Below are 24,458 nucleotides of genomic sequence, written 5' to 3'. Positions count from 1 at the left end.
CCATCAACCACTGTGGTCTGCAAAGAGGCTGCATTATGCAGATTTCTGCCTCCTGATCTTGTCACTACAATCCTGCTTTTTTCTTTTTCTCCCTTGTTTAAGGGAGTGACCAGCTCTAGCACAGCCAAAGGTTTAGCCCATGATCAATCCCATCAGTGCTACAGCCACAGGAACATGCTGCATTCCATTAATAACAGTTTCTGCAGCAACCACTTTTATTCCACATTAGGTTGTTTCATTGTCCCTTTTATCCTTTCATAATTCATACACAGAACAGACTTTCCATGCAGACCCTGTTGGCATCAATCTTTGATTTAAAACTGTTCATACCTACAGCCACATCTGCAGGCCATTGAGAGTTTACACTGGACCTATGCAGTAGAAATGAGGAGCCTGCAAGCAGTTTATACCCATCATCACTGCCAGAAGATATCCCTGCAGCACTCAGCCTGGGCCAGAAACCCTGTTTATGAATCACCAGTTGTTTGTGGCCAGTCAGTGGTGCTTACCATCCTTCAGATGAAAAGAAAAGCAAAGACTGATGAAGGTGGGCTGAAGGATCAGCAAGCAGCATGTAGTGATAAACTGCAACATACGTAGAAGTGAGAATCACAGCAGAAAAAGTCAAAGAGCAGCAATATATTTGAATATAGATTTGTTTTTTTAAATGTGTCCTGGAAGTAATGTAGGGTAAACCAAAATCCATTTTATCCTGAAAAGTGGCAGCTGTGGGGTGAAGCTGTGAGAATAAGTTGGGAGGATCCATTCTCACCTGTGCTGTTACTCCATCAGCATCACTTTTCAGCTCAGAGAGGCACAAAGCACCTCTTACACCTCAATATTAACATGTGGATGTTGTGTGTTTCATGCCAATTGTTATGCAAAAATTCATTTCAGTTATCTCAAAAATGGAATTCTCACTGATAGTCTCTGTTCCTCACTACACATCCATATTCCTCCATGAACAGAAATTAAATGAAACTTCATGCAATAAAAGGAAATGAAGTGGAATGCAAAAAAAATTAAGTGAAAAAATATGAAAAGAAATTAAAGGAAACCTAAAGAAATGAAATCTTAAGATTTCGTATCCTTTCATCAAATGAAAATTCATTTCATGAAATAAAATGAAAAATCAAATAAGAAAATTAAATTAAATTAAACATCATGGGATAAAGGAAAATGAAATTTTATAAATAAACAAACTATAAAAATGAAAATACATTAAATGAAACAAAGAAATTAAATGAAATCTTGTGATTTCATGTCAGGAATGAAAATGAAATGAAAAGTCAAGGAATGAAATTAAATTAAATTCAATAGAATTAATTGAAATGAAATGAAGTTAAATTTAAAGAAATTAAAGGAAACATACCAAAATAGAATTAGATGAAATCTTGAGATTTCTTTTCCTTTCCTTTCACAAAATGAGCTTTCATTTCGTGAAATGAAATGACATGCCAAATCAAAGAATGAAATTAAATTAAATTTAAAAAACTGAAATTGAAAAATGAAATTATATGAAATGTAACAAAATTAAATTAAATGAAATCTTGGGATTTCATTTCATGAAAGGAATGAAATGACAAGTCAAGGAATGAAATGAAACTAAACTTAATGGAAAAAAAGGAAAATAAAGGAAAAATAAAATTAGATTAAAGAAAATCTTGGGATTTAATTTCCTTTCATGCTTATTCTTCTTTTGTCCAAAACAAACTTTTGTATCACAGAACCAAAGCACAGGTCTACATTCCAAAAGCTTCATATATCAAAAATAGAGAGACTTTCATTAAAGTGTATGTGCCTTCACACACTTCATAAAACAAGAGTGACTAAAAACAAACACAAAAAACCTCCTCAGAGTGCCTTATGCCCAAAAAAAGAGGTAACAAATGATTTTCTAACAATGGGCAGCCATTTGTTTGCACACTTCAGGTGGGATGTGCTACCTTTCTATTTAGCCATCTCAGCTCAAGTGACTGCTCTAAGCAGAGATTCAGATTCTTCCCAAGTTCCAAAGCAGCAGGAACTGGCACAAGGCTCTGTGAAACCTGCTTCAGCTCTCAGGGAGAGAATGGGTTGAAACACTCAGTGGGGTTTTTTTCCCCTCTGGTCCTTGAGGAAAAGTAGTGTAGATATGACCATGACTTTAGGATGGGTAAAAAATTCCACAGGTGAATCCTTCCTTCTGGGTCTAGAAACTGGGCTGAGAAGTCATCCCAGATGCAACTTTTCTGCATCCTTACTTGAAGAGAAATACTAAGAGAAGCAATACTGGAATGTGTTAACAATTCTGCCTGATGGCACATAAAGCTAAAAATTAATCAAATCTTCATTAAAATACTTTGAATGTTCAGAGAGATTGAGTTTGTTTTTCAAACAGAGGCTTATGCCACTTCCAGTTTTTCCTGAAAACTTTTGCTTATCCTTATATTTATGACAGAAATTGTCTTACCTGAGCTGCATCTTGCTGGTGTCTGTGGACAATTTCATTTTTTATGGTTTGGATAAAAAAGTCATTAAGCTTCTTTTGTTTCTTGTTGGGAAAAATGCGCAGCAATGGGATCATTATGAATGGGAAAGAAACTGTAAGAGATTTTAAAGAAGAAAACATTGAATCAGACGGTGAGGTCATATACTATAAACCCCCTTACTCTTCCTTAATATTATAAAACTTATCAAGTGGGATGTGTTCCTTTTATGAAAACAGATTTCTCCTCTCTTCCTCTCCCTTTAGCAACCTGTCAGGGTGGAAGAAAAAGAGGATCCCCTTTTGGAGATGTCAGGCTGGCCAGGACTCCCTTTCCAGACAGCTGCCTTCCAAGTTTGTTTCCACAATGCCTCAGGATTTTGGTTCAGATTTTTGGTGTCACAAAGCCACCACAACAAAGGGGAGCATTATTCCCCTACCTGCCCAGACAATTACATGGGAAAGTGGGGGATCTTGAACTGGCCCAGCAGCTTATGGCACCCACACGTGAAATTGGGGAGCTTTCATTCGGGCTTACGGCTGTCCAGCATTAGGGACCTATATGAAGGATGGGGCTCTTTAGCAGGGCATCTTGCAACAGGACAAAGACTATGGGGTTTAAACTAAAGGAGAGCCAGTTCAGATTAGATAGAAGGAAGAAGTTCTTTACAATGAAGCTTGTAAAACAGGGGCACAGGTTGCCCAGGGAGGTGGTGGGTGCCTCATACCTGGAACCTTCAAGGTCAGTAGGGACAGGGTTCTGAACAAACTGACCTGGTTGAAGACATCCCTGCTTATTGCAGGGGATTGGACTAGATGACTTTTTAAGGTCTCTTCCAACACTATTGTGTGATTCTATTTATTTTGCTTCTCTAAACAGGCCATAGACTCATTAAGTGGGATATTACCAAAAGGATGTTCTCCAGTTCATACTTCTAGAGCCACAACCTAGACACCCGAGTGAAGTCTTATATTCTAATAAACCCCTCATTAACTTATGAACAACTTAAGACTAAGAAATCAATCACTGGAAAAACCTGTCCTGCCAACAGGGCAACTACATTGTGGAAATTCTCACCACATTAAAGAATGAGCAGAAAGAGATGAACCAAGGAATCCAACTCCAAACATTACAGAAACATTTCTGTAATGAAGGACACACTGCTCTTTGATGTATAGGGGCACATTTCTGTCCCTTAAGAAATTGGTTACAAACCACACTTTGCAATCAGGTTAAATGTTAACCCCAGGGCAATTTGGATACACAGCTTCAGAAGGAAACAGTTGATGTGCTGTGAGTACAGGTGCAATCTGTAATGACAGCAGGATCAGATGGCTACAGGAAACTTTGCCACTCTGCCACCTGATACTACTGTGTGCAGGTCTAGATAACAAGATGATAAAACCTCAAAAGCCTTGATTATGCTGTGGCTTCCTCAGCTGTGATTCTTATTGGCCTTGAATTATCAGGATCATCACCACCATGAAGCCTAAGCTTTCATGCCCTAGAACTACATGGTTTTATATCCCACTCTTGCATTGCCCATCCATTAATCCAAAATAAATGCATTCTCTTCAGGACACTTGAGATCTTTGTCCTTCAGAGCCATCAACCAGGCTGTGGACAGTGTTCAAAAAAGAATTGGGAGTACTTATACAATCTGTTTACACTCTTCCACCTCTTTTCTTCAGTGGGTTCATAATGGGTGGGATTTCAATCTCTACTAAGCAAATCAAGTGCACAAAAACTTTACACTTAGGTCCCAAAGGGCAATTACTCTGTTTTAGTGAGAAGTGAATTAAAACAAGCACTGTAGAAACTGCAGGACCCAGAAACTTTCCTGTCAGATGAACCAGGAGCATTGTGTTCCTGGACTCTTTCTGGAGTAAGTTTCATTAATGGTGACAAGACCTGTAGAGCATATGTGGAGATCTCAAGGGTAGAAGTGGCCTGTGGGTTGCATTCTGAATCCCTCTGAAATAATGTCAGATATGATACTTCCTACTCTGGCTTCAGCATGAAGCAGTTTTGCAATTTGAGAATGACTTTTATGAAATTACCACAAGAAAGTAGACAAATGTAGACTATACTCACGGATTAGAATGAGAAGAGGCTTAAACAAAGACATTTCAAAGAATGTTCTGCAATTCTTAACAAAGGGGTCATCAGGATTCTTCTGAGAATCCACCTCAGTACCAAAAGCTACGCTACCAACGACATCCAAGGTAAAGCAGTTGTAACACCTGCATTTAATTGAAGAATGATAAATTATTATCTACAAATCTCATATCCATTGATATCTTGCTCCTACAAACATCACACAGCATTAATTTTTGCCACTGAGTTTCCTTTTGCTTTTTTTAGATTTGAGTTTTGCCAATAAGAGATGTTTCCATCATTCTGACAAATGGTGCTGCTAGATAATGATCGCTTTTTCCAAACCTACAAAGTGAACATATATTCATACAGCTCAGTAATTCCACTAAAATTTTATTAAAAACAATTTAATTTGTTACAACCTAGAAATCAAATGTAACACATCAGAGATGCATAAGCATCCTAAAAAATGAGATCATTCCTTTCCCATTTTTAACTGCAAAAACCACACCTATTTCCAGTCCAGTTTAAACTACCAGAGACAAGAGGTTCTTAGGTCAAATTAAGGTCCTTAAGGATTCCTTCTTCTTCTTCTTCTTCATACGTCCTTTGTAATGTAACTCTGTGGACAAAACTAAGAGAAACTGACACCAAGTGAAATCTGTATCTCTGCAGACGAGACGCCAGTTTTGAGAGCTTTGAGAACTCCAAATGACCTGGGGACCATGATCTAGAAACATCAGAACTTGCTAAATGGCTCCCTGCATATCTCACCCTCAATCCAGTTGTTTTGCCATCTTTATTTTCCTAATAGGCTTTAGCAGCTCTATTAAGTTTTGAGATGGGTGGACTGAGAATGCAAAGTATGCTTGGAATTTGATTCTTCTGATCTGTGGTGAAGTAAACAATGTCTGTACTTCCATGCTCCTTATGAAAGGCTAATATCAATCTCTGGTGTTTTAATCTGAGTGAGCATGTATGAAGGGAAGAACAGGAGCCAGACCCATTATATCCTGCATATATTATGTGAATCAGTACTTCTAAATGACAATCTTAGTCACCTCTCATTCTGATCACACCAGAGAAGATTTAAAAGATACAATAATGCAAAACTCACTTCTTTTGGTCTTCAACTCTTACACACACATAAAAAGCATCATTAGAAGTTAAAATGTTAAAAGGGGAGGGGGGCATTGCTATAAAAAAATAATTTAAGAAGGACTCAATCATCTACCTCTCCAAGGTACTGAAAAATAAAACAACCTTAAAAACTAAATTTTGAATTGTTGGCATAACACAAAATAGTTAAAGACAACTAAGGTCGTAGGAGGTTACAGATCGGTCTTTTCATCCAAAAAAACAGCTCCCAAGGCAATTCTGTAAAACTGCAGTGGAATGAGAATCACATTTATAAATACATCAAACCTGCTGAAATAGTAGAATGGTAAAACAACTGGAAATATCATGTTCTGAGACAGTCAACATCATTCATTTATACTTTCAAAGGGTCTTTTCCAAAGTGTCTCTTGAGAGGTGAAACCCTATAATGGATCAATAGCTAAAAGACCACTCAAAGACAAAGGACAAATGGAAAAATGGAAAAGACTGGAAGGACTGAAAAGGTCAATTTTCATCACAGCACTAGGCCAGTGTAATGTATCTTGAGGTTTCATAGCATCTCTTCAGCTGCTTATTAGATACATCTCTGTTCATATGCACACACATATTTTTGCATGTGTGCATGTACTTGAAAAAAAGATTAATAAATTGTGGCTAAATATCCATTTCTTCTGATGAAACAATATTATTTGTGCTGCTTTAGTTTGGGAAAATCATTCAGAACTTCAGAGGGCACTGACCAACCCAACAAATGAAGTGTAAGCAAAATTAAGCAAAAATAGTGCCTGTTAGAAAGAATGCATTTGAACTACTACCCAGGATCTTAGAGAAAATGCATCTACTCAGAGAAGGGACTAGACAGTCTTGTGAACAGTCCAGTGAAGACCTTTGATGAAAGAGCAGCAGAAAAGATAATAGGATATTAAATGCATAACAAATGAGAGAAAATACAATATGGAAAATATTAAAATGTCATTTGATAAATCAATGGTGCATTTTCATCTGGAGTACTGATCCTGCCACTTCCCCAAAAGTTAGCATACCATGAGAGGGGGTTATGAAGAATGTGATAAGAATGTTTTAGTGCTCAAAAAAACCTCATATTAAAAAAAAAAGCAAAAGAGTGACGGACTAGATATATTTGATGCTAGACCAATTTTATGTTTGTACATTATTGGCAGCCTGCAGAGAACAGACTGGACAGGGACTGATGCAGTTTTCCTTTGTCCTTCCAGCTGTCAAAACTTCATTAAATAACTGCCAGAAATACATTAGATGCTTTACCAAAATTACTTTTCAAGTATGCAATGAGTGTCCCAGGAAGAAAAGGCTTTTATCAGACACACCCTCCATTAAACTATGATCTCCATTTTTTAAAGTGAGAGAAGAAAAAAAAAATCTTTTTGACAGTAAGTGAGAATTTAGAATAACTGCTGCTATCGACTTTTTTTCCTCTTTTTAAATAATCTCCTACTAATTTTTGGCATGGTGAACATACCTCTGGATATCAAAAGCTTTGCCAGAATCTGCATAGACTTTCAAGTTACACAGCAGGATGTCACAGGTCTGGTTTATCAATGGTGTCATCTGGAAAGGAACACATTGAATTGTGAAAAAGCATGAAAATGTTAAGAAAAAAACATCAAACAAAAATAATTATTTTAAATTATTTTTATCTGATAAATGGGATAGAGCTCTCAGGTTCCTCTGCAGGCGTTGTTAGGCACTTGTGCATAGGTAAGATGAAATGTTGGCACTTTCTGCTCAAAATAAACCTACACATTACAGGGATGCCCTTCTCCAGCTCTAGGCCTAAATGTGGCTGTGTCACCTACCTGACCAATGGTTCTTGCCCCACTGTGGCTACATACACAGAGACCTATCAGGCAAAAAAAATCCCCCTCTCTGTTTAATCATTCCAAACAATGATTTATCATGATCTTTATTTGCACTACATCACATTTAGGTTACACATGCTCCAGAGCAGAGGAATAATACTTTCCAAAGTCCTGTAAAGGCAGTGGCATCACTTCTATCCTGCCATCTCTCAGTTTGAGGGACTTAACATGTAACTAGAAATTGACCCTGGATACCACTACGAGCTGCCAAGGGCAAACTGCTATTGGTACACAAGGAAAGGCTTTTCTGAAGTGGTGATGCCATTAAACAGATATTTGTGTGGATTTTTTCATCTAAGGGTTCTTTCCAGTCACTGACACATGCTGGTCAGGTAGACTTAACCAGAGCTTGGCTACATCCAACAGTGCAATAGTCTCTTCTTTAGGGCTTCATGGAAACCACAGCACAGGCAAACATCAAGGCCTTATTAAAGTCTCACTTTCTGTCTTTTTAGCTTCCTACATATGAGGAATCAGACACTTCCCTGATTACACCAAATGGGGGGACAGAGGAAGGGGGCAGCAGCAATCCAGCCATGTTCCAAAAGGAACTATATCCTACAGCTCTTTACCATATAGACTACCATGAGCAGCCTACAACTTAATACCAGAGTCTTGCCTCAACAACTATGTCAAGCATCAGCAATGTACACACAGAAACTTGCCCTTCCTTCCTGAACTACCTCCTTCAGCATACGGACGTCAACAAACCTGAGAACAGACTTATCCTACTCCTCTGACATTCTCGTTACCAAAAAAGACTTACTGCAGCATCTCAGCATGCTCTGAGAGCTATGCAGCCTGCCCAGCCAAGTCCATTTTGCTTGGCACTTCTACCTCTGTGAAACTGGCACAACGCTTCGTGCACAGGCACTCTGCCATCTCAACACATGGGCAAGACTGTACGCAGTCAAAAGGCCAACGCGGGAGCATCCAATATGTTTTCCAAAGGCACAAGTCTGACTCAAGAATGTGCCTAGCTGCTCTCGAGGTCCCATGCCTATATGAGAGAAATTACATTGCAGAGCCAGGTCCATTTGGGCTTTGCCACAGTCTCACAAGACAGCTCTGGTGCCAGGTTAGTGTTTGGTAAAAGTAGCTGTTACGCTTCTGGAAGGTGCACACTGCAGTTTTGTGGCAGCCTTCTTCACCTTTTGGCTTTCCAAAGAAGGTCCCCTGCAGCAAGCTTCTTCTCAAAAGAAGCTTCAGCCAAATTAATGCATCTCTGTTCAACAGATTGAACCAAGGTGAAATACTTCATAATCTCGGGGTCCTGCCTCCCCCAGTGAACTGAACCAGCCAAGGAGAACAAAATGAAAATCAGTTTTTTAACAGGTATGATGTTTCTGAAACAGATGGTGATCATTTCAGATTTTCCTTTTATTGCCTTATTTTCTCTCTTATTCTTCATCACATCACCAGATCTGTAACCAGCCAGCTGGTTGCTATCACTTTTCAACAGCTGGCAGAGACATCAGGGGCACGTACGTCTGGCCAGGGCATCCCACTGCACCTCTGCACTTTGCACATTCCACCAGCCTTCAGAAATACTGTTGCAATTCGTTCCTAGCCATGAGGTATTTTTATTAGTAAATCTAACCAGGAAAACAGGGAGGGGGGCACATGGATTTGATTTACTGTTAGCATGACAATAACAGATTCATGTCAATAAAACAATTATTTGTATATGAAAGCTACAGGGGATTTCTACTCTGGAATGCTAGGTTGGGTTTGGGTTTTTTATTCCTCTGGGGGTCATAAATTAGTGCGAGATGGCAAACTACAAAGACCACAGACTGAAACGTTCTTAAGTCTCGTAACACCTCAAAATCTTTGTCCAATTGTCAAGAAAAATAAAGTAGTGTCAGGGGAGGTGAACTATACCAAGCATAGAAACTTGACATGTTGATCTACACTGCCTTGGGTATCAGTTACTTCCCATACATTCTGATCTGCTAGTCAGAACATAAAACCTGCATAACCTGCCTGAGATTCAGTTCTTGGTGGGTAAATAAACCCCAGCTGCTTTGCGTTCAGATTGGCTGAGAGAAACAGGATGAAGAAAAATCTAAACAATATGGTCCCTGTAAATATTTGATCTGACAGTTATCTAATAGCAAGAGTAGCCCAGAGTCCAAATTTCTTTCTTTCTGCCAAAGAAGAGCATTTGGGGTTAGGGTTTTCATGATGCCAGGGGCTTTGCTGTATAAATCCTGCCAATACGCTATTTGGCACATAACAACAATTAGCTTCTGATTCTACATATGCAGAGTGCATGTGGATCTTTGCACTATTCAAAGGCATCAGGGGCTCATTCCTCTAGTTAGATGTGGCCCTCAGTATTCATCAGTATTATTATTTCCCTTATTATTAGCATCCAGACTAAAAACTAGAAGGCTGGATCATATTCACTGCAGGCAGACACACTGGAGACTTTACTGTTCACAGACAGCAAGCAGAAGTCATGTTGGGCCTCTTGTCCCACAAATGTTATGAAACAGAAGGGAGGGAGAAGGAGAAAGAATACATCCCTGACCCAAGAATTGCTTCTCTTCAAGATTTCAAGTCCCTGAATAAAACCAGGAAAAGAGCAGAGTGTCAGAAAGATGTTTTGTGAGAGGATTTGTTTCCATCACTTGAGAGTGCAGCTGTGCTATTCCTGGGCACAATTTACCAAAATGAGCAACTCAACAAGATATTGGCCTGTGGCTCAAGTTTATGCACATTTCACGTACCAGTTTTTACATCAGTGATTTGCTTTGCCTCATGTGAGCATACTTGTTTTGTCCAGCAACAACAGCATTTTCCAGAGACACTCCCAAAATGCCTTGGACCAACGTGCACAGACTAACAGCAAATCAAGGAAACCTTAATGGTTGGACTGTCAGATCTTATGTCCTAGTGGGACATGAAAGATCTCCATGCCTGAGAGTGACACTAAAGGATTTTTCTGCACTGTTCTGCCATGTTACGACAAGTTCTGCTTTATGTCTCCCTCTGTTTGAAAGAAATGCCTCAACACAAACTCCACTTCACAGGTTATTTAGAACAAGGCTACATTAAGCTGTGCTCTCCTTTAATTTTTGTGTTCTGTTTTGTTTAAATGGTTTGTTAATGGAGGAAAGGATCCCTGGCATACTGATAGAAGATGACAAGACTACTGCAGCACCATCAGAATAAATAAAAATCAATAGGTTTTCTGCTGGTGTTGGCTGTAAAAGAGAGTAGAGCTATTTATCAAGTCTGACAAGGGGTCTAGAACTGCAAGATCATCATAGGCACCACAGCAAAAAGAAGAGGAACAAAATAAGAAATACTAAATAGGGAATCAAGGTTGGTACAGCAAGATCACTAACATGTCAGCTTGTTTCAATACATAACAGCTGAGGAGAGCATGACAGGAACACTGGGAAATGTTTCTATTACTTAGAGCCTCTAGGTATTATAATTCACCAATTCCTCATGAATTAGATCTTGGATCAACTTTCAATGATTGGTGTTGCTCCCACTTAACACATAAAAGTTGTTTCATGCGCAGAGAATTTAAGTATCTTCTGTCAGATCACCCACAGGCAGTCAAGGGCAGAGCTGCAAGTGACATTTCTTGGGTTTCCTGCCTCCTGTCTCTCATTTCTCATTCTTGGTGCTCCCACAGCAATGGCACTATGGGGTTCGTTCAGGGGTCTTATTGGAAAGAGCTTATTATTAGATCTGCTACCAACTCCAGAGGCATCTCACATGGGATGCTCCCCAAACTTACTGCAGGATTTAGCTTGTAAGTCTATTGCTTTATTCACTACCACCGTAGTATTTGCGTTCAATGCTATCCAGCCAAACCTTCCTCCAGCTGGAGTGGACTCCTCTAGTAATCATTACATGTTTGTTAGAAAAAGAGAATTTAAAAGGGAGAACACTCAAGACAGAAATCCATAAAAGCAACAGTGAAATGATGCACAGCTTTTAAAGATAAATTGAGAAAAGAGAAACCTGGAGAAGATGTCAGAAACTCTTGAAAAATGTTGCTAAAACAACTCTCTGCAGACACACAGAAATCACTATACTGGCTACAACTCTATAACCTCTAGTTTCAGTTCATTTCCTGTAACTTAGAAAAACTCAACATTTCTGGAATCATCTTTTCATCATTTGCTGGCTGTTGGAGATATTTGCCATACTACGGGGAAATCCCTCAAGCTCAGTGAACTTCTCAGTGACATTGCACCACTTCTTTGAAGTGACAAGGGCAAAGCTCGCCTCTGCCCACAGCCCCAGGTGCCTCTGTGGAGCACTGCAGGTTAAATCTTAGCCACACACACTAGCTCTGTCTTGAGCCTTGTCCTCCAGCAGCCAGGCCAAAGTGGCTTCTCACCTCTCACTCGTGCTAGCCCTGAAACTGTCCTTTGTTGAGTTTCTGAAACAGATATCAGGAACCTGTGTCTCTGAACTCTGTGTCCCTTGGTGCATCTTTCATCTGAAGTGATTGCAGTGGGGAACACAAGGAGTTGTTAACATTTGTTGCTCTGTCACAGGCTAACAGCTCCCAATTCTTTTAGAGCATCCAGACAGACAAGCCTATGTTTGGAGTAGCACCACGGGCTGCAGCACTCAAGGGGAAACCCTCTCCAAAGACACTCATGAGGTCTGCAGTCTCTCCAGCATCACTGTGGAGTCTGCATAGAGGAACAAAGTTAAGGCAGCCATCCAGAGTGAATGACTTTGGTGTGGGATTTTGTCAAAGCAATTGATATCTTGGAAGGAGAAATAAGGAATGTCCTAGTAATATTTATAAATATGTATAAAATAGCATATCTAGGTTCTTATGCAATAAATTAGTACCAAATTTGTGTTTGTAATTCAAAGCAGAGAGGAAGGGTTTATTATAAACAGGATGTCTTGCAGATAATGCTGGATACTCTGTAGTATGGCCAATACTAGAACATGGTATTTTTGTTTCCATGCTGCTGTAGAGGTTGTGAGAGAGTACCAAATATGGGAGAGTTAAAAAGTGAGATCATAATTAATGAGCATTGATTTCCTTTGTGAAGTGTTGGTATGGCTTCTAAATTAGGCAACAGCAGGAAAAGCACATGGGCAAGGACTTAAGTTGCATTAACTTCAAATCCCAGTATTGCTAACATATTTGGGTAGAAAATTAAATGCAAGGCTGAGTAGCACATCCGCTCAACAGTGGTTCCTAATCTCACATGGGCTTACTGCAAGTGTCTGTCTGTGTAGGGGTGGAGAGACTTCTGGTGAAGGCGGGGGGGAGAAAAGCAAAGTTGAACCTTTCAGAGAGACCTGCCCCACTCCTCATTTTCCCACTTGCTGCTGAATGGGAGGAGAAAGTGACAATTTCCAGGTCACCCTAAGCCCCTGCACAGTCACACGCCTTCACACAGAGCTTGGAAGAGGCAGCACGGGCAAAGCTGATTATCAGGCTAAAAATAAATATCTCAATCTTTGCATGCAAGACAGCTACCAGGCACTGGCCAGGCCTCCCTTTTACCTCCTACCATTATTCCTGCAGTCCACCTCCACCAACAAGCCATGCAAAGGGAGTGCCATGACTTCTCCTCCCAGCCAAGTTGGATTGGCCAGACCCTGCAAAGCCGTGCATGCCCGGCCCCAAAGCAGGATCCCTGAGGCTCCACTCTCTTGCCCTCACCGTGCTCCTCAGCCAAGCCTGCCTGGCAGGTGCTGGGAGAGGTTGCTCTCCACAAATTGAGGGGAGCGCAGCGTTATCTTTTGTTAGTCCACGAGCAAAGAGCCGATGACCTGCAGCAGGGCAGATTAATTTCCGCCAGCAAAATGCAAAACTCTCCTCTCCCCACCACGCCATGTGCAACTAATCGCTTGCATATTTAAACACCCTTGCCTTGCTGAAATTTCGTGATGGAGTTGGTGACAGAGCAAATGTCAGGGCGCATAACCAATGGCATTGTCAGTCGTGATTAATCAGCATCTCCGCCAGGCTGGCGGCCAATTAGAATTTACCATAATAAGGAGGTGACAGCCGGCGTTGCTAGGCGACCGCTGTCTATAGAGCTGGGAGAGCCAGACACATTTAGATGTTACTGTGGATTTCGACAGCGGCATGTCAAAACAACACAAGCGTCTGCCCAGTGGAAAATTTTACAACCCAGGACTGGGCACCGGAGTGAGGCATGATTCCCTTTCAGAATAAAACATAAAAAGGAAGAGGTGATTTTTTTTTGTTGTCGTGGGGCTGTTTTTTGTAGTTCTCCTTGAAAGAAGACTTTAGCCAGTCAATCATTTATATACATTTAATTAAGAGATATCGTATCACTGGAACAGGACATTGTTACTGGGTGATGGGTTCCCATGGCTGAGCAAATGCTGCTACATTTGTAGGAAATTAGCAGCAGGTCAGCACAGAGACGCTTATTTTCAGTCAGAGGTATTTATCTGGCAATGACATTCTGTTCCAGTGACTTATTTTATTATATGAAAGGATTAAAGAATAAAAGGAGGAGGGAAAAGGAAGGAGATGGAGGAATGAAAATAGACTGACAGCAGTTCCTGTGTTAACATGAGAGTTGCTGACTCTGCACATCAAGAAAAGCTATGTTCCAACTGGGAGCAATAACCTTTCCTGGACTTAAGCTTACTCCTAAAAGGGCAGAGGAGAGGAAGCGGTCAGGGTCTTTCTTGAGTATGCTACACTTTCATGGACAAACTGACTTAAACAGAGGAAGACAGAGAATCATATCCTCAGATGAGCTATTTGGATTTTCACCAGTCTATGATCTGAGCCATGCCATATGGAAGCTCTGCTGCATGTGCTCTTCAGGTCTAAATAAAGTGGCACAAAGTAGCAGGTTTTACCTATCCTTAATATGGACCTACATAAAGCAGATGCCTGCACAAGTCTTCTAAATTATGAAAGCAGCAATGTCTACACCTTACCTCTTTCAGCTTGGCATCGCTGAAGGCTGGGGTCAGGAGGCTCCGCACAAACTTCCATCTGTCATCACGAAGACAAAGGATGCTATCAAGCATTGGCTTGGATATCAACTTCGGCTTCTAAGTTGAAAGAAAACATAATTCCATTTTAACACAAATGCAACTACAGCTACTCAAGACTCTGGAACTTGGGAAGATTACTCAGGAATGGCATTGCACTGCTGTCCCACGAAGAGAGGTTCAAATCAGTCCCAAACACCAAGCTAAACATGGATGAGGCTAGAGAAAATTTCTCTTTTGCTGTACTCATTTTCTCTTGGGCTTTAAAAGTCCTGCACCAGCTCCTTTCTCAGACTGCTCTGGTTCTGATGCCCCTGGTGTTCTCCTGAGATCACCTTCACTGAACCCTGGCTTCTTCCCTATTTTTCTAAGGTGACTGGGAAGATGACTTGTCAACACCCCCTCTCCGTGTGAGATGAGTGCCAACACACCGCATGCTGGTGTTGGTGGGGGACACAATTTCTGGTGACAGCTGGTATGTCAGACTGTTACATGCATTTTAAAACTCTTCAGAAAATATGTTGATTAGAAAGCAAGTCCCCGTCCTTACTCTGTTTATAAGGAACACCCTCACTTAGAAGTTGTGGTCTGTGACTCTTACAGCTGCAGCAGTTGGTCAAATATAGTAGCTTAAAGCACTGCTCCATGAAGTTCTGTACCAAAATGACTACTGTGATCTTACTAAATCTTCCCTGCCATCAAGAAATTCTTGTCCAGAAAACAGTGATATTCATCAAGGAGCAAAAGGATATAAAAGACAAAAGAGAAAGCACATCATAAAACAACACACTTCTGACTGGAAGAAGAATCAGAAGATGTTGAGCCCCACAGCACAGCACAAAATATTACATCTTATACTATGTCAGAAGATGTTTCCTAATTGTTCCTGAAGACCTCCATTAACAGAGAATCAATAACCTCCACACTCAAACTGTTCCAGTGCTGCCCTACTTTTACTGTGGTCTCTCTTTTGCTGGAACTTTTGTCTTTGTGCTGTCCAGGCACAGAAGTCATGTTATTCTCCCTATCATTGCAGCAGCCCATAGATACAGAAGGCTCTAACAACTACTAAACACATTGCATCCATCTACCCCACTAACATCATTTCACTCAATACATACTTATCAGTCATGATATCTAGGACTGTTTGCTCAGTTGATATGGTTCCTCTGATAGCCTTGCTGATTTACTTCTTTCTGAAGGTACAGCCCCTGTGACCCAACATGGTACTCCATGCAAGAAAGGATTTTATTCCTCCTCCCCCACCCCAGACATTCTGCAAGCTATATTGATCTCTATTCACCCTGGAATATTAATACCACAGCATAACACTATACTCATGAACTGGTTTGTACTCCCTGCAGCTTTCACCCTTATTTCTGAACAATCACTCCCTAGGAAGTTATTTCCCAGCCTTTCTCCTTGAAGCTGGTTGCTCCCCAGAGTCATATGTAGAACATGTCCCTTTGAACCATGACCATTCCCTTTAAGATTATTTGTGCAACTGAATAACACCACCTCGAATTTTAGCCCTTTCTTTCATAGCCTCTTTCATCCTTACCAGCTTTCTGCATAAATTGTTAGCATGCTCAGTGGCAACATCTAAATCATTAACAAAATTACAGAACAATTCTTGCAAAGAAGGCACCCTGTGCTCCTCCCTTCCCTTCCAAGATGGACTGTTCCAAAATACATTTCAGGCACTGTACAGCAATGTCCTCCAGAAAAACCACCCTAAGACCGGTGGGTGTGGGCAGAAGGTCTCCACTTCTTTGGTTACCAGGAGGTACAGAGACATTCATTTGTGCATGTGAGATCTTCTGGATATTGCAGCAGCAGTACAGTTCCCCATGTTATCAGTAGAAACAGTATCCATTTTACTGGGAGTTACCAAAAGAAACCTATTATTTTGGCCATCCCAATGCCATCTGTTGATCACTTTTGTCCTTCGACCTTTCCTTTCAGTCTTTCTTTCATTACTGCAGTACATGAAAAATGAATTCTTGCAACCTGTTACACACCTGGATACTTTAATATAATTTTGACCCTCACTGTGTCTGATTTTATTGCCATTACATGCTATTTTTTTATCCTTTTTCTTGGAAATCTGACCTACTTTCCACTCTGTAAAAAAACAACTTCTCTTCAGGAGCCATGAAGAACTGGCAGTTTAGCTACACTGGTCTTTCACTGCACTTCCTTTGCTTTCCTCCTTATTGGAAGAGTTTGCACTTAATATTGTTTCTTTAAGGAGCTGCCAGCTCTCCTTAACACCTTTTTCCTCTACACTTGCCAAATTCTTACAACACTGCATAAGCTTGTAAAAAGCAGAAGCCTATTTTATATTGCAAACAGGCTAATGGGATAGTTTTACATTCTCAGCAACACCATCCAGTACAGTAAACTAATGTCACTGGGACAACACTACAAACCAGTTTTGAGCAAAGATGAGCAGCTTTCAAGTAGAAAAGTACATATGATGCTAAAGGAAGATATTGACTTAGCTACTGTCATCAGATGACTACTGTAAAACAAAATAAGGGCACTTTCAAAATGTACGTATAGACTATTTTATTTTGTACAATAACAAGGAAAAACTTGGACAGACTGTCAGAGCTGAAACATCTTGGACTGTTTTCTCTGAATAGCTTCTTTAAATAAATAATCTGTTTTCTAACTTGTCAGTAGGTATCTTTCCTGAGGATCACAAGGGCAGCTAGAAAGCACATCACTCAGTGGAGCACTCCATCATTTGTTACAGATATTCAAAGGCACAGCAGAATAAGAAGAAAGAGCCTCTAGACAATTGGAAATGAGCATCATCCTGTCAGAAAGTCCTGTATGCTACCCTCTGCTCCACAGCTCTTCTGTGCTGCTAGGGCAGCCATTTCCACTTAATCTTGAGTCAGCTGGACACTAAACGAGTGTTCCTTATATCTTCAGTCTTCATTTCAAACCCTGAGACCCAGCTTGCAGTGCTCCTGAGTGCTCACTGAAATCAACAACAGGGAAAGTGCCTTGATCCTGTGAATGCATTAGTCCAAGAAATCAGGTCATTGAGTGCAGCCCCCAAATTAGCAAACACTCTCAGACCTGTGTTTCAACCACCAGCCTTCACTTCTGCTTTGTAAAGTGGATGTATCACATCACCTCCTCAGAAATGCTAACAATACATTACCATTTCTGAGGCACTCAGAAACTACAATGAAAGAGCTGAATAACAATTCCCACAAGGAAATTACCAATTTTGTCTTCCAAGCAAGGTTTAAATAGCATACAGAAAAAAAAAAAAAAAAAAGAAAAAAAAACAGAAATAAATTACAGGGCAACACTTGGAAAAGTATTTTGCATCCAGTCCTAAATTGAAGGCTGCCCAAACTGTGCACTCTATAAGACAAATCTCCTTTGCAAGACAAAGCTCCACTTAGATAATAACAGATGTGATATAAATCTCACTGCATTTGTCTTGAAAGCAAATTCCCTTCCTAAAACCAAACATACACCCTAAAAAGTGCTCCTAATTGCATAAAGACTGTATACAGCACATTCACAGAGGGACTCAGTTACTGAACAAAAAGCCTGTTAACTATAATATTATAACTACAACACTAACTATAGCATTGCCTTTTTAGCACTCTGCTTTATGACAGCAATGCTCCCTTAACATAATTTTGGTGTGCACAATATTATATACATATAAATGCTGCAAGGAAGGAAAACCAGCTTTGGCCATAAATTATTTTACTCTGTATCTTTAAAACTGGGCACACAAAAATATGTTTGTGTTTATTGGAATACTATCAGCATGACTGACAGTGTGTAGCAGATTTCATTTATCAGGTTTTCTTTATTGTTTCTGCAAACAGTTGATCTAATTGCATAACCTGTGTTACAGGTTCATATAGCAGGAATGAAAATGGATTTGGTATGAGAATGAGTCTGAAGTATCTCAGTGAAAGATGAAGTGTCATCTCTTCCCAAATGGACAAAATACGAGATGTATCTAAAAAATCTTGAGCTTAAAAAAGTCACCCAAAAAATTACCATAGGAGGCAGCTGTAATATTTTCAGGGTGGTATTTTGGTTTTTGGCCAGCAAAGGAGGTTGTTTTTAAGTCAAAGGCAATCAGGATTATGTTCCATCTAGCACTATCTAAATACTGAACAACTGCTCTGTACTTCTTTCTCCTGTGTAATCAACCATTTCTGGTACAGCAATGCTCCGTGAAAACTACTGGCAGCATGGTAATCTCTTGCAGTGTACCTGCAAGTGCTGCTGAGTTCCCACAATCACAGACATGCCATCAACCACAACAAGGAAAACTGGATTGATTTGCTTGCAAACAAATCCTTTAAAACACCACTGCTCTTAAAAGAGAAAAAGTAATATTTGCAGACAAGGGGCATGTCTACAACTGATGCAAGATTTCCCTCCCCCTCATAAGGCGTTCCTCAGGATGACCCCTCAGACCCAGCTTTTGGCTTGTTTGTCATGAGTCAGTTTGGCTTCCTCTGTGTTACTAAATAATTCAGGCAAGTGAATCTTTGGCTCTAAGGCCAAGTGGAACAGAACACCCCCTGTCCCCAAAGTTAAATCCCTTTCCCAAAAGCAGTGGAAATATCCAAACTGCTTCTGGTCGTGGTGCATGGTCTTCTCCTGAACTGTGCCCAGACCGTGCCTGGGAGCAACTAATCAATGCACAACAAAACTGTGCTAAGAAGCATGTCAAATGGATACCTGTAGGACCTGTCCCTCTTTTATCTTGGCGTAAAACTGTAGCCTTCTGTGATTCGTACAATATTTGTTCCTTTCCCAAGTTTGTCACTAGCAGGCTAGACTGAACCTCTGGCAGACAGCAACGACTGCTCAGAGCAGAAAGAAGGGGAACAGCACCATAATGTTCCCTTAGACACCTCTTCTTATTTCTTTGGCAGAAAAATGAGGGATAAAGTTTTCCCAGCAGAAGGCAGTTAATGCAGCCATGCACTCTTTAAGTATCCTGAAGAGATGAATCTTCAAAGAAGCTAAAGGGTACCTTTAAAGACCTTTAAAAACCACTCACCTCCACAGAACCAGCTGCTAATCTTCTCCATGTGCTTTGAAAACACAGTGAGAAACTAAATTCTATAAAAAACAATATCTCAGACACTTTTTTATCTTAGACTTAATTATTGCCCACACCTAACAAAACCAATCAAAACCAATTTCCTTCTACAGCAGTCAAACGTCAGCACTCAGTCTGCTCAGATTCAAACAAGGAAGTAAGCTCTAGAGCACCCAAAATCCCAAATCCAAACAGTAACTCCAACACTAATTCTGGCATTAGTCATCCCTAGCAAACAGTATTTGCCTGCATGTAAGCTTTCTTCTAGTCCTGCAGCTGTTGTGGGATCTAGCCTTAACTGGAATCCCATACCCACATTCCCCTGAATTTTAGCCCCAATCTCAACCCTACAGCCCACACCAATGAGAGCCATTTGCTCCTCTCTCCTTCAGCCTTTCTTCAGTGCCCATGGGGACTGCAGTGTCCAGAGTTAAATCTAACTCTGGGTTTCTCCCCTTTTCTAGTTTTAGGGAAATTTTCGGGGTAAATTCCCAGTGGGTGTGGGGGGGAGTCATCCTTCTCCCAGCATCATGAATGCCAGGCAGTTACCTGTATTAGCTCTAGTGGGGGATGGCTTCCTCCCCAAGGCAAGTTCCAGAAGTGATGAATGAGCAGGCAGCAGTGCTTGCACATCACTGGGTTAACTTGTTCATCTCCTTATTTTCAAAAAGGTTTGATGTCCTTTTCTTGCTAAAAAGGCCCTTGTGGTTAGGCATTACCATCCTGTTTAAGAAATTGCATTTTTTAACTGAATTTAATGAAATGAAAGCTAATAAAAAATGAGATAGAAAGTTCATAGCTTGAAGACAAGACACTATCCCCATACCTCAGACAGGAATTATAATAAAACCTCTTAAGATTACTCATTCAACTCCCCTTGACTGACAGGTCATCACCACCAGTTCAGCCAGCAGGTGGAACCAGCAAACCCATGAACTGCCCATATGGTATTTCATCCAGTCAGTGGCAGTGGCGTGACACTTAACAGATCAACATAACACTTGCTCTTAAAAAAAGCTACAGAAAAAAAAATCCCTGAGATATCTTCAGGAACACATCTTACCAAGCTTGCAGTAAGTAGATCATGAAAGTGGGAAGGCAGGAGATGCCTCCATATATTAGCTTTAAAAATTCCCTGCTGGTAAACTGATACAGTATATTCCTTCCAACTTCCTTGGTGTTTGAAGTCATGCTCAGCTCTCCCTTTATTCATGACATTCAATGACATATTGTGTAGTGTCTTTTGACTGAGCCAGGGAAGTACTGCATTGCATGTCTTCAAAACCCAAAACAGAGCTCGTTTATGTCATACACTCTGTAGCCCATTGCTGTTTCTATCTGAAAGGCCCTTGCATACACAGATGTCACAGCCACGTCTCTTCAAAGCATGCAAAACTTTTCTCTTTGCAAATCATAATCTCATAGTGGAGCAAGACCAACTCCTCAGCCCAAGATCCAAGCCTTTGCAGAGGGCAAAGGGCTGGCATTGCCCACTGAGGGCTGTGTGCCAGTGTGGGAGACCACTGGACCTCTCTCACCCCTCTGTTGTGACTGTGAGGGGCCTCCCATCCATGTTAAATCCGAGGGAATTGTTACACACAGGAGTTGTCTCTCCCAAAGCAGGCTCACTCTTCCTTTGCCTTTCCAAAACTCTCTTTCCAAATCCTCAGATGCCAACATCCCACACTGCTGCTCCCAGGCAGCTGAAATCAATCTTTCCTTGCCCATTAAAATTATGGGCACGGACACTGCTTCACAAACACATTGCTCAAAACCCTCCCAGATCACCAGCTCTGCTAATAGTCTATTACACTTTCAGCCCCTCTTCTTTATCAGTCTAAAACAAGTTTGATTTTAGTATGTGTGATTCAGAAGGTGATCTTACAGCTTCAGAGGGGGGAAAAAAAATCACCAAACTTACTCCAAAACACTAATTTTGCTTTGCAATTTCATAAAAGTGTCTAGTAAAAGTTTTCAGCTTAATTTGAAATCAACATGCCTGCAGAGAAGAGGAGAAAATGTCCAGGGATTATCTATTTCATTAAGCTTTTAGGTTCTTCTTGGTCATTAAGGTTCTTCAAAAGAGTGTGACAGGGTAGAATTGGTTTCAGTGATTACAGCAATTGTCTTTCATCCTACTCTGTAGATCAGACTATACATGTAAAAAGGCATCTCCAAGCAGGTTCTTTTGTTATCAAGTCAGGATCTTCAGCAACTAATAACTACTATACCTAATTACTCATTGGAAAAATGGCACAGCCAACCCCAGCTTACAAGCAAATACTGGCTATTTTTCCCCTCTGTGGCAAGCAGCCTGGAAACATCTGTTCTTGTCTCTGCAAACATTCTCTTAAGTCATGGTTTTGTCAATAGAAACCAAAGCGAGTCATTGCAATGAGGTAAATATAACCATCCATAACTGCTAAAACAAACACATATGGCCTCCTGCAGCCTGACCCAAACTGATGCAAGTCACACGTTCCATTTGGTGGTGTAAGCAACACCAAAATTAAGCCCATGCATTCATGAGTTTGGATATGGTGGTCTGTTTGCACATTTGGGATCAAAACAATCAAAGCAAAGAAAAAAGTACTGGCTCTTAATTAATTAAGAATTTTGGTATTATAAACAAATTCAGGTTGTACTAGAGAACCCATACTCTGTAGACAGTTTCTGCTGAGAAGCAGTTTTTAAGCACGTTTAAATCCACTTTCCAGCTGACATAACTGGACTTTTAAATATTGGATAAAGTTACAAGACTATTAAAAGCCTCTCTGTTTATACACACTTCTCCTCAAGGAAAGGTTGAGGACCTGAAAGTTCCTTTTACAGTATGTAAAGAGTCTTTGGAAAAAGGCAGTCCCCAATAACTTTTGGTAGACATATATTGCCATGCTTTCAGTCATTGGCATATGCAGGAATGACAGGCAATGTCCATAAGAATGTTGCCTAGGTCTTTTATTTATTTAGTATTCCATGCTCTGCTCATCCAGGGACATACCTGCAGTAACCTTAAAGCTTCTGGAGAACACCAAGAGAGGTTGCAAGTACCACTCACCATCCCACTGCCTGTCCTCTTGCCTGCTGACTCAAATGCCTTGGGTATGCAGCTAGATACCTCAGAAAACACTCACCAAAATGAGCACAGACTTATCCAAGCTGCCATGACAGCAATGTAGGGAGAGTCCTACACTTCCTTCAGGTCTCACCACCTTGCTTCTCATGGACATAATAACAAAACATATTCCAGAAGAGAGGTAACTGCAGCTGTGATCAGGGATTACTCCCTTTCTCACAACTGCAGAGTGAAAGAAGTCATGGTAGTAACCTGCTTTCAAATGATCACGACAGAACAAAACTCACAGCAGGGGGAAAAAGTTGCAACTGCTTCCTGTGGATAAGGATAGGAAGAAAAATAAGGAAATAAGAATAATAAAGGAAAGAATTATTACAGCAGGAGTACAGGTTAGGGGGAGGGAGGGATGGTGTGAGGCCTCTTAGGCTGCAGAGATTCACTAACTTCTCTTTCATGGATGCCATGGACCACATAGAATTTGGCATTGATTCAACAAATAAGGCTGTAAGTGCATTGTCCCAAAGAATCACCTGTAAGTTTCTAGGTGGGGTACTTCACAGAGAGGTGAGAGGACTGCCTTGGAATGATTTCCAGGAGGTAAATATGTGAAAGCCTTTCTCCAGGGGCAATTTGTCATGGGGGACTGCACTAGTGCAGCCTGGCTCCACCACTTTGTGATTCAAAGGACCATGTTTATTGCTGCTACATTTTCTGCAGTGCCTGAGCCACCAGCCCTTTTCAAAGGCACACGTGATGGCCATCTCCTCTCAAAACATCACATTCATAGATCTCCTACCTTGGACAAGGTTCAAAACTGCTAAGCTTCTGTTTGGTGATTTCAGCTGCTGAAATCAGCAGCTCCAAGGGATTTGAGGCACCTCAGAATATTAGCTATGGCTGAGCAAGAGTTTAAATCTGTATTGTCAAATTAAGCTCCTCAAATAGGGGTCAAATGCTTAGGACCTGCTGGTCACTAGCAGAGGTAAGCGAGGCAGGTGAAGGGGAGGCTTACCAATGGTTTAGTTAAAAATATCACTTGCATGCAATGCTTTTATTTGGAGAAAAGTATATATAAGAAATGTCACTTCATGTACTTCATATTTTATTGACAATTTTAGTTTGACCTCTTCCACTGAGGTGTTGCAATACAGAAATAAAATTTTATATAGGCCTGTGTGGCTTAAAATCTCAAAGCACCAAGAAACACTGAAAACAAAGAAGTGGCTAAGTAGTTAACTATGACCTAAAGGTGAAAGACATTTCTAAGGGTTTCTATCAGTCTTCCAACTTGCTATGTAGCTCCTAAAACTTGTTGCCTAATGCCCCATTTCCCATGTGACAACATCCTGATACAAAAATATACTTCAAACTGTCATTTATCTAATTTGAAACAGAAAATTTGGGATTAATATGGCAAACTGATGATCTCCAATATGTGCAAAACAATCCAAGGAAAAAGCATTTCACCTTTTCCCCCCCAATGCCAAGAAGAAAATTTCAAAACAATTTCAAATGAAGCCAATAAAAGTTTTCTTGTGAGGCCTCCTAATGGTTTAAAAAACAAAAAATGGGTTCAAGATGATATTTAAATCAAACTACTGGAAAAAAAGGGCTATTAAAAATGAAAAACACGAATACAGCCTTCAGCTTAGGAAGTCAGCCATGGGCAGTCAGATATTAGGGGGACATTCTACAGGAAATACTGCTCAGCA

The 24,458-nt window shown here is 40.5% G+C and overlaps 1 protein-coding gene across 1 annotated transcript in view; it reads right to left on the bottom strand.

The window, feature by feature from the left end:
- Positions 1–24,458, bottom strand: part of TBXAS1 (thromboxane A synthase 1) — a gene marked incomplete at its 5' end in the record, with an annotated part of 237,949 nt that overhangs the window by 85,479 nt on the left and 128,012 nt on the right. Inside the window, 4 exons of the mRNA XM_084206237.1 lie at positions 2,453–2,583; positions 4,563–4,711; positions 7,183–7,271; positions 14,510–14,626. Of these exons, the coding sequence (XP_084062363.1) occupies positions 2,453–2,583; positions 4,563–4,711; positions 7,183–7,271; positions 14,510–14,626 (486 nt within the window). The remainder of the gene's footprint in view (positions 1–2,452; positions 2,584–4,562; positions 4,712–7,182; positions 7,272–14,509; positions 14,627–24,458) is intronic.

The sequence above is a fragment of the Fringilla coelebs genome (assembly GCF_963513975.1).
Source record: "Fringilla coelebs genome assembly, chromosome: 5".
Lineage (NCBI taxonomy): Eukaryota > Metazoa > Chordata > Aves > Passeriformes > Fringillidae > Fringilla > Fringilla coelebs.
This window is presented reverse-complemented; position numbering and strand designations above follow the sequence as displayed.